Source organism: Monocercomonoides exilis (assembly GCF_001643675.1).
Source record: "Monocercomonoides exilis strain PA203 chromosome Unknown scaffold36-1065637, whole genome shotgun sequence".
NCBI lineage: Eukaryota > Preaxostyla > Oxymonadida > Polymastigidae > Monocercomonoides > Monocercomonoides exilis.
In genome coordinates this window covers 769,947-781,126 of record NW_027150581.1, presented here as the reverse complement: position 1 = coordinate 781,126, position 11,180 = coordinate 769,947, and the positions used below count along the sequence as shown (strand labels likewise).

Here is an 11,180-nt window from a genome sequence, read left to right as displayed (position 1 = left end):
TGAAATTGTTCAGTCGTCTTCCTCAAAGTTTGGAGGTTGCACATCAGCTGGTATAGCAACAGCAGAAATGGTGCTGATACGCTCCATCACATAAGAGTCACGAATGTAGAACGAGCCATAGTTGATGGAGCTTGCCGTCTCGTGTGATGATAATACTTCTTGTTTTCTTCTTCGGATAAAGCAGAAGATGACGACGATTGACGCCACCGTAACCGAAAATGCTGTTCCACATAGAGCATATGCAATGATGAGGATCTTGTTTTTCCCTTCTGGCTTCTTAATCACTTCTTCAATCAGCTCAATTGGGTACGTCGAAAGAAGTCCTTCACGTCCTGCACGCCCAGCATAATCGATTGAGACATTCATCGACGGCACAATTTGCAGCACGTCCTTTGAAATCTTTGCAAACAGGCGCCCGCCACTCGCGTCTGAGAAGTTGCCGATGAACGGCTCGGGGGAAGAAGGGCTGAAGATGCGATATCCTATGCAGCACGGAAACAGCTGCATTCCATCAAAAGTTATATTGATCTCGTTGTCAATGACAGAATACTTTGCAGATGAAAGCTTTGGGATGAAAAAGAGCGACTCAGAAGCTGGAGAGCCTGTAGGTGCAGTGACGTTGCAGTCTCCTTCGATCATCCACAGCGACGGAGACAGAAGAGATCCATCGCCTTTCTCCATATTCTCCATGCGCACGCTTGTGCGAGCAAAGCAGATGATGTTGTGGTGTATGCCAGGAAATCTCGATTTGGGATTTCCGTTGTCGTGGAAGTAGTTGCCGTCCATCAGCACTCGCCCTCCTCCAACCAGAAGGGCACCGTCAGAAAGGAAGCAGAACTCGCACGAGTAGAGCGTGCCTATTGTTGCCACTATTGTCAATCCAGCGCCTGACCACGAACACATTTCGATATCAAGAGCAGCGTCTTTCTCTTTCACTTTATGCAAGGTTGGTGAAATTTGATCGTTAAAAGGATTTGTTTCTGTTCCTTTTCGCATGTTATCATTTTCATGTGACAATGAGACTGCACCAGAAAACAAACATGTGTTTAAAACAGCATTGAATGCTTCAATGTATGCAATACTCCCGTAGAATGAATTGTTAGATGCTGAGCAATTGATGAACTTCACATTAGACAGCTCAGCAGTCCCTGTTTCAACTAAATACAGAAAACATGTTGTACCCACCAATGTTTTGTAGATGTTTGAAAAACAGCCATCAACAATTGCCAAGCAATGATTCGAAGGATGCGGCAGTGAATATTTATCGCTGATGACAAGTACTGTGCCTGCCGTTATGGTAATGTTTTCAAACCGTGTTGATCGTATTGACATTGTGTTGTCTTCAGACAGCGTCATCACATTCGCCTGGAAAGACAGATTGCAGACCAACAAATCCAAAAAGTCAAACCCGCCAAACTCACAAGTAATCAACGAAAACGTGAATGGATCGAAGGGGCCTCCATTCGAAGTGAACTGGCTCGACAGGATTTGCAACACTATTCCTTCAGAATAAATCAATGAACGATGAGGCACCTTCGAATCCTGTGTGAACAAAAATGAGATACCATAAATGCTTGAGTTTCCCGTATTCACGATCACTCCTGGCTTAAATGAATGGTCGAGCCTTTCAACAGCAATCGTCGCGAACTCTGTCTCTGTGCCAAATGCCTGCAATTTGACGTTGGTGATATCAATCTCGCTGCCAATGCTGTTGTCATCCAGAAGTTTCAGATATCCATCATTAATCGCATGCCTTGCACCCTCTGCAAGTGTCTTGCAGGGCGTTGAAACTTTCATCCCGCACTTTGAATTGTCCACTGCATTCTTCTCTTTCATCGACACATACACATTGTCTGAGCACGACAGCATCGCAAAGATATCAAGCAGGTTCACAATTGCACTCTCCTTCGAGCTGGCTCCTTGTTCTCCAGCCTGCGCCATATCAATGCCGCACATAGAGTTCGTATCAAACATCTCTTCATACCATCCAAAGCGAAATCTCATCGGATTCGCAACAACCCCAAGTCCATATGCTGCAATGAAGAGCAGCTTTCCAACACACTCACGCGATGGATGGAAGAAAATGTTTGAAAAGGTAAACGTTGAGGCATTCTCTGCGCATTTGAGATAAACGCAGCCGCCATAGCCAACAGTCTCTGCCGCACTGCAGCTGCTGAAGAAGGTGTTGTCCAGCGCGAACATGCTGTCTTCATTGTTCAGCAGAGTGTGGCAGAAGACGCCTCCTGTCAGTGAAGAAGGAGCATTGCACCCCTGGAACGAGTTGTCTTTGGAGATAAAGTTCAAAGTCGGAACTTCTTCTGTAGAAGAGTGAACAGAAGATGAATTGCCACTTAATGGAGGTTTGCTTGGACTCCCAGTGAGCAGAAACGCAGGCTTGTCTAAATTTGACTGGATGTTGAATTTGGAGCCTCTGACAAAGAGATAGACGGTCTGCTTGATTCCTGAGCCGATCCTAAAGAATGAGTCTGAGAGAGTAGATTCAGTCACGTTGCTGTCGAACATGAGCGCACTTTGCTTTGCCAGGCTGTTCGCAGCAGAATTTGAGCTCTGATTGAAATGTGCTGATATAATCTCTTCGGCTGTGTTTGAGATGCTGATGCACGATGCTTTATCAAGCGACACTTGATCGAACCTGCACATGCTCAAATACACGGTTGAGTCCACAACTTGGATCAGACTGTGCCACCTCACTTCGAGATTGCTGAAGATGGCTGTTGTGAGTGCTAGTGACCCGCCATATACGACCACAAGACCTGCATCCTGGCGTGTATTCTCTGCGCCCTTGACTGTAATGTTGCTGAACGTAGCAGCTGCATTTTCCGTGCTGAACAGAACGGCAATGGTGTCTGGCAGATCACCATAGATTATCTTGACACTCTGTATTGTAAGCTCTCTATTGGCATGCACCATCCATTCAGCTCCATTGAAACTGTTGCTATTTCTTTGACTAGTTCCTTTTCCTCTGCTTCTTCTATCGTCTGTAACGTCAAAACTGTTATTCGTATCGTTCATTGTTATAGTGCTATCTGAATCATTCTTGTTGTGTGTTGTCTTTTCCTCGGTGCTTAATGAAAAGCTTTCCTTTCCGTTTCTGTCTTCTCTATTTGCTGAGCAGTAATCAGGTTGCAACTCAGCTCCTGTGAACTGAATGCTGTCTCCGTATGAGTTCTGGAATCTTCCGCTCAGAATCAGTCTGTTGAGCGCAATTGGTTCGTTCTGATAGTACGGGTGCAGCGGGGTGATATTGAATGTGACATCCACCATCGCTCTCCGCTTCAGTAGATATCCGATAGTCTCGCAAGGCACTTCAATTTCACCGCAGTTGATCCAGTCTATAGCTGTAGGTCCCGACGAGACGTGGAAGTATGTGCCAGACCATGTCATGAAGAGGAACAGCAGATCCATCGGCACAGAAAAGATTTCGTCCTTGCACATGACTGAATTGGCAATGACGTAATCCTTCGGTGTTGAATTGTAAGTGATGGTCATACTATTCAGCGTCATCATGTTTGGCACAATCAAAAACAAATCTCTGCCAAAGGCTGCTGCATTGTTTCTGAACACTACATTGGACAGCTTCCAGTTGTTCACTCCTGTTCCATTTGAGCAGTCAAAGTATGCAACTCCGCCTTTGGCTGACTGCATCGATGCCACACACGACGTGAAAGTGCTGCTGCTCACAAAGACTTCGTGCGTCCGCGAGATCATCGTGTTTAGCAGACCCCCCTTCTCGTGGATGTCGTTGGTGATGTCGCTGAAGCTGCTGGAGTTGATCACCAGCACAGACAGATCAGAAAAGGATTCCCGAATGAAAGAGCTGCTCTTCTGCATTTGTGATTGTCTCCTTCTGTGTGTAGGTGCTGGTGTTTGTGTCACTTTATATAATAGCAAGGGAGAATTTGAGTTTCTTGCTGAGCAATTTGTCATGTTGCAATTGAAAAAAGAAAATTCATGTGAAGACCCAACCTGAAATATGCAAACAGAAACACAACAAAATTAAAAGGTTAAAAATAAAAGATAAGAAAATCAAATAATAAGAATTCATCAAAAATCAACGTTAAAAATACATTTGTATTGTCAGAATAGCAAATAAAATTTAATAAACACAAATTAAAGGAAAGAAATCATTAAATGGAAAATGAAATCAAAGAAAATGCATCATATCCAAACCTCTTCCACAATTGAAAGGAAAGGCATAGCTGCCATCCTGATGTAGTTTATTTCGCAATAGGAGAACGAAAACTTTGAGTCCACAAAAATGAAGAACTGTGTGTGGAGCGGGTACATCTTCTGAGTGCTGCCTGCATTGAACAGACAGTACTCGATTGCAATCTGACACCCATCAGCCATAACAAACTCGATCGCCTTTTCAGGACGCATCAGGACAGACACCGAAGACAAAGAAACAGTTGAATTAACCAGTTCGTACACCGCCTCATCTCCACAGTTCTTCATGTCTCTTATATCAAAGATTGTCGACCGCTTATCTTCTCCAAGCACATCGATCATGATGTCATAAATGATTCCGTCAACACCTTCGTTCAAATAAGAGCTGGCTCCGATTGTGGCTATCCAATGCAGCGAGCCATCCACCACAGAGCTCAGCACATACGACAGCGAGGCGCAGGGGCGGTTGCCGTTCATACCGCACAAGAAGTTCTTGTCCGACCCGATTTCTGCATTGACTGCCCGCGTCAGGCTTCCCACCGGCAGCCACTCGTCCTTCAGCTCACAGGCTTCCCTGCTGAAGGAGTACGAGGCGTCTGCCGGCAGACACAGCGCAACATTATCTTTCTTCGACAAAGTGAAGCAATAAGTGATGGGGCAAACAACATCATCAGAAGGTGCATGAAACGCAACATCGGATGCAATCCCATCTCCACGCTCGTTCCCAGTAAATACGCAGAATCCCAATACGGACAATTCAATCTTGTCGGGAATAAAAAGCGAAGCGGCACCATGTGCGGACGCTGAACAGCCAAGAAAGATGCATTCTTTGATTGAATACAGCAACGAATGCGAAACATCGAATTGAATAAACAAGCCTGAGCCTTCTCCATCGCATGGTGTGAACTCGTTGATAGAATGATAATCACTCGGTGAAACAGAAGGGATGAGAGAAGCAGATGAAGTGCTGTGAAAGGAAGATGAGAGCATTTTGGTTGTCAAAGTGTTTGCATGCGATTCAAATGAATTCTCTTCGAATTGTGAATCAAGTTTTTTCGAAATAGAATCCCTAAAGCGGGTTCCTGTTACAAGAACGATTAAAGAATCTATTTCTTGTTTTTCATCAAAAATTATTGCGCAGCCGCCTCCCGCTCTGTACCCAGAGCAGACTCCAAATGTGCAGTCTTCCACTGTTAATTTGTCTGTCGCACCTTTGCAGAACAATCCTCCTCCTTCGCACTTTTGTGAATTACAACTGAAAAAGTAAGTCGAATTAATAATTACTTCACCACAACATTTCACAAAAACACCACCACCCCACCCAGTTGCTGTACACTGTGTAAATGTGCATCTTTGGATGGTAAGATCAGAAGACGAATTTCCACAGAAAGCAATCCCTCCTCCACTCACACTTTGACTCTTTTCAGATGCATAACAAAGAGAAAATTCGTCGTCTTCAAATGTTGATGTTTCAACTAAATACTGTTGGGTCTTATATTCTGTATTAAATGAATTTTCTTGTTGGCATTTCAAAAAAGAAGAATTTGTCGAAAAAAAAGATTTTGGTGTGTTATTAGCATCATACAGCCCGTGTAAGAATCCCCTAACTGAAACAAACTTAGAACGAGAGCAAAATAACATATTAAAAGAATTGTAATCTTGTGGATGTTGATGAAAATTTTTCTTTATTTGAGATATGTTGCAAAACAAGCATTTATCGATTAATTGATATTTTCCTCTTCCAATACAAAAAAGGGAAGAATAAGCATCTTCACAAAATTTTAAAGAAAAAAGAGTTGTCAAAGTTATCTTGAACCCTGAGTTTTGATGGGCAGAATGGAAAATAGAAGAAGATAATGAAGATAAAGAATGTGGAAAAGAAAGGGAAAGATTGAATGCATCAACCTCTCCAGAATAAGTTATCAAATGGCAATGTAAAGTTGTTTGCATAGAAAAACTAATGTCGCTCAAACAAAGAAGTGAACTCCAATCAACACTAAGAAGATGGTGAAATGATTCAGATAAAATGTTTATGTTCTGTAATTTCAATGAAGTGTTTTGCAAACGGATTTGATGCTTATCGAAATAAAAAACAGTAGGTGAACAAGTTAATGATAATGTGTTTTGAAATTTCGTAAAAAGAGACGTGGTAGCACCATCGGAACAAGATGAAGTGTGTGAAGTGAAAGGTTGATTAACAAGCAATGCCATGTTAATTGCATTATGCAAATATAATACTAAAAAATATTTTATAACGCAACATCTCATTCCACTCTTTTAAAGGCTGCTACACAATAAAATAAAATATAATAATTATTATCATGGGTTGCCGAATTTCATATTATTCAAATAACTCTTTATAATTCAATACGAAAAAGTTATGATAGAGAGAGATGATTTTCGCAATTATTTATGGAATCAATAATTGAAAATCAAATAAAGGTAAGTACCCTTACTTTATGGTCTGTATTGGATCGTAACTTTCATATTTTTGTGAAAGACTTGACTAATGCAAATAAGGGAACGCACAAAAGATATAACTTTTCTAAGCTTTAATCAGACCAACACGTATGTCATGGATTTCGATTAAATTATGATTGATGAATTGCTTACAATGGCTTGGTCACAATTTTTGTAACGACAGATGTTTACTAGTTGGGACAAAAGCTGGATATACTCTTTGGAGAACCGATCCATTTGATCAGTGCACACGAGGATGTGTGTTTTTAATTAAGCATATTTTCATATTTTAATTTCCTGTAACATTTGTAAGTTTCTGATCATCCAATTCACCTTTGCGAAATGTTCTTTTCCACATCATTATTGGCTGTTGTTTGTAATTCAAGTGTTGAAAATTTCACCCCGAGAGTGCTTTACCTTTACAACACCAAAATTGATCAAGTTATTTGTCTACTTCGTTTTAATGAAGATATTCAATCTGTCAAATTGAATCAACAATAGTTTGATTTTGATGATAATTTTTGTCAAAAGATAACACTAAACTTTTGCTTCATATTCCATGTCATTTAACAGCTTGGTTGTTGTTTTGAAGCAATCAATTATTATTTACACACTTGAAAAGATTGAGCCCGTTTGCACATTAGACATGTACTTTAGTATGTACATCTTTTATGAAAATGTTTTCATGTATTGATTTGTTTGTTGAATAATGAATAATATTGTTTTTAATAACTGCGTTTATTATAAATGATATTTTTTTTTAAGACCAAACTACCCCTGTTCCTCCTGAAGCATTGTCCAACCCACCCATTGTTGCTCTCTGTCCACAAAAGCCGATACTCGCATATCCATGTGATCCAGCTCGTGGAAATGTGTGTTTGGCAAGATTGAATGAGCCAGGATCTGCTCGAACGCCAACTCCAACCTCTTCGGGTGCTTCAACAACGGACGCAGAAACTTATGGAAGCTATCAGATCTTGGAAGCTCATGACCATCCAGTGGTTGCGTTGGCTTTCCGTAAAGATGGGCAATGGCTTGCAACTGCATCCGCAAAGGGAACAATAATTCGCGTGTGGGATACTGAATCAAAAGCAATGGTTATGGAATTGAAAAGGTCAAGTGTGGGTAGACAAGCCCACATCCACTCCCTTGCCTTTAGCGATGATGGAACGATGCTTGTTGTTTCATCAAGTTCCAAGACCATTCACATATTTGCAATTCAAGGAGAGAAAAAGAGTGAGAAATCATGTGCGTTCATTCGCCTTGATCAAGAAGGAATCACTGAAACAAAGCATATTTCCTCGTTCAAGCCCGATAATCAAACCATTCAGGTGCAATATTTCTTTTAAACATAATTATAATATATTTTTAATTTTTTTGTATTCACTTTTGAATCATTTTTTATTATTCAATTTTATCAAAAGGTTGCCTTTGCCGATGGTCAATATTTCCACTTCCGCTTGCCACCTCCAGGGTCTACTAATAAAAAATGCGAACGTGCAGAACATCATTCTCTCTTAAGCACATCCTCATAAAAATGGTTGTTATCCTAAACAACTTTCTTTTTCTTCCCAATACACCCTGCTTCACTTCTTTGATTCAATTTATTAATAATTGTGTTTTTTGACTTGCAAACATTTATATTCTTTATTGAGCTTAATAATTTTATGAGAGTGTTTGCTTGATTGTTTTACTTTTTTCATCTCATTCGCAATCTTCGATGTAATTCATAATAAAATAAGTCATAAATATTTGAGGTTTTTTGGGAGAATAAAATTAAATGGATATATAAACAAAAAAAATCACAAATAATAGTTCTTATTTTATAAAGTCAAAATTACAACAAAAATATGGAGAATCCGGGTTTCGATCCCGGTGCCTCACGCATGCAAAGCGCGCGATCTACCAATTGATCTAATTCCCCTTGTGAAAAACAAAACTTTTTCTTAAATATTTAAAGCTTGAAATATTTTTTCTTCCTTCAACAAGAAATAAAACTTTTTTGTTTTTTTTTTTTTTTGTGTATATTTATTATCATTTATATAATCTTTCAATTTTTGAAAGATTATTATTAATATTGGTTAATAATAAATTCATTCTTTTTCGAAAATATAAGTGTATTTTGTGAAGTACAGTTTTAAAGAATCTCTCTGCTCAACAACTATTTTGTGAATAAAGCGCATCTCTAAAAAATGAAATCTTTAATAACTTTAATTGTTTATGCAACTTTGAGGTTTTTATAACTTTATTCAATGAAAAGAAAAGGAAATTTTTGGTAAAAACTCGTGTTAAATATTTACTCATTAAAAGATCATGCAGCTTGGTGCTGGACTCTTCCAATGAGTAAAAAAATGAAAAGCAAACGGATAATTCACAATTGAATATCAATCTCAACAAAGCAATAAGTATTTTAAAAAGCAAATTCAAAAACCAAACAAAAAATCATTACATATTACCAAAAATGAAAGAAAAAAAACAAAGCACCTGAAGTCATCATGATGATCTCACATGAACTCTCAAAAATTAATATAATTTCATAATCCAATTTGAAAAAATAAATCCAAAAAAATTAGGTAAATAATTTCATTTGTAATAAAACTAGAAAGAAATATAAAACTAAAAATCTTAATTCAAAGAAAATTTATTTCAACTTTAATTCACAATGTTGAATTTGGAACACAGACGTAAATTTATTAAGCAAATATACGTACTCACTTTCTTCCATGTGCGTACAAAATTTTACCCTTTCCAAAAATATTAATTCCGATTGATTTAAAACATCCAAAGGTACTTTTAACATTGTTGCCCACCATCCATTACGAAAGGGGATATCCCGATTCAGTTTAATAGCAATCATTACAACGCACAATAATAATGTTCCAAGATTCGATTCTGCAATCATTGTTGGCCTTCCTTCACTTTGCTCTTTTGATTCAATTCTCATAAGATGCTCCATAAGAACGAATGTATGAACTAATTCGACTGTTGTCAATTTTGTTTCATCTCTTATAAATTTATAAAAGTGTTGAACTTTATCATATGTTTTGAGCCCTTCTTCAGAAAGTTCAATAATAATTTTTTCTTTTCCTGAACTAAAATGTCTCTTGGTGTAGATGAGCTTTGGAAGAATAACAGCAAATAATATGCAAATTTGTTGTGAAACAACTTCTATAAAAGCGTCTGGTGCTTGAGCAATGGATATTTCAAATTCTATTCTTTTATTTTGCAGTGTTAAATGTTCTGGTTTGTTTCGATAAAATCCAAGTTTGCAATTAGATACAGGTTCACTTGAAGAATAACACTTTCCTTCAAAAGAAGAAATTGTTTTTGAAATAGATTGTTTGTCTTTAATGGAACAATTTTCCCTTTTAAAGTGTAAATATTAAATAATTGTTGAATTAAGCAAAAAAGACTATTTTAGATTTGAATATAATAAAATATCATACAATGAATTTACATCAATATTTTTGGACAATTCAACATTGTGTGTATCCATTAAATCACTTCTTTCATAAATAAATTCTGTAATTATGGGGACAACAATGTAATTTTCATATGAATCAATGTGAATAATATAAAAACAAAAATATGCATCGTCAACTGAAAATAAATAATCATCATTTTGTCGACACAAATTAACATCATTTTTTTATTTCTAAAAGCAAATGGAATAAATTTCAAAAATAAAAACAATTATGTTTATTTCTTCCACAAAAAAATCTTTTATTCACATTTTATCCTATAACAAAATAATTCAAAATAAGCCTGGGTGACTTAAGACTTTTGTCTTAAGGAAATCTTCTTTTGACTGACTTTAAAAATGCTTGAAGTCAAAAAGCATTTATATCGAATCAAAATTATTCAAAAGTTTAACAGTTTATCGTTCACACACTTAATAAAATAAAAGGAAAATGAAAAATTTAAATCGAACAAAAAATAATCGAAACTTTTTTAAAGAAATAAAGAACACGTTAATGGGTTTTGACCGGATCAATTTTTTGGAAATTGCCTAAGTCACAGTCTGGTCGATCTTTTTTTGACTTTGTCAAATTTTTGTGTCAACACCCAACATAATTGTATGTTAATATATTTTGAGTGAATTTCAGAATGCCTTTATGGATAAACATATTAAATGCATCGTTTTTTGATTGATTTATTCACTTTGAATAGCATGAACACACTTTAAAGTGTATCTTCAAATGACCGGATCAACAAAATAAAGTGAAAAGAAAAAAGATGAAAGCATGCATGAGTCTTTTTCGTTTCCTTCAACAAGTTCCTCCTGCTCTTCTTCTTTTGATAGTTTTTCTTCGTCATGTTTGACATATTCTCGCATCACATATTTCCAAAATAATTCTCGTGACTTAACTGAAGATGCAATGGAAGACGGAACTGATGAAATAGAATTTGGCGTAGATAATGTGGAGGTGCTGTTTTAAAACCAGAAGATCAATTTGACTTCACAACTGGAACCAGAAAAGAGAAAGAAGTTTGTTATCAAGTGGTATGTTCCATATGATTTTACTGGGCTA

The 11,180-nt window shown here is 37.4% G+C and overlaps 3 protein-coding genes across 3 annotated transcripts; 1 reads left to right on the top strand and 2 right to left on the bottom strand.

Moving 5' to 3' along the window:
• Positions 1–9: 9 nt before the first annotated feature.
• MONOS_1825 (uncharacterized protein) lies at positions 10–5,539 on the bottom strand (the record flags this gene model as incomplete). Its single annotated transcript, XM_067871251.1, has 4 exons — positions 10–2,600; positions 2,700–3,987; positions 4,192–5,443; positions 5,499–5,539. 4 exons carry the CDS (start codon positions 5,537–5,539, stop codon positions 10–12), a joined length of 5,172 nt encoding a protein of 1,723 aa, XP_067723729.1.
• A 1,103-nt stretch (positions 5,540–6,642) lies between these two features.
• MONOS_1826 (Autophagy-related protein 18 B (Atg18B)) lies at positions 6,643–8,399 on the top strand. Its single transcript, XM_067871262.1, has 6 exons — positions 6,643–6,756; positions 6,833–6,906; positions 6,962–7,148; positions 7,222–7,304; positions 7,414–7,979; positions 8,073–8,399. The coding sequence occupies exons 1-6, from the start codon at positions 6,698–6,700 to the stop codon at positions 8,181–8,183; spliced, it is 1,080 nt and encodes a 359-aa protein (XP_067723728.1). The 5' UTR covers positions 6,643–6,697; the 3' UTR covers positions 8,184–8,399.
• Positions 8,400–8,917: 518 nt separating this feature from the next.
• Positions 8,918–10,178, bottom strand: MONOS_18656 (uncharacterized protein). The gene is made up of 2 exons (XM_067871695.1): positions 10,095–10,178; positions 8,918–10,013 (listed from the first exon to the last, which is right to left on the bottom strand). The coding sequence occupies exons 1-2, from the start codon at positions 10,142–10,144 to the stop codon at positions 9,290–9,292; spliced, it is 774 nt and encodes a 257-aa protein (XP_067723727.1). The 5' UTR covers positions 10,145–10,178; the 3' UTR covers positions 8,918–9,289.
• Between the last annotated feature and the right edge of the window lie 1,002 nt (positions 10,179–11,180).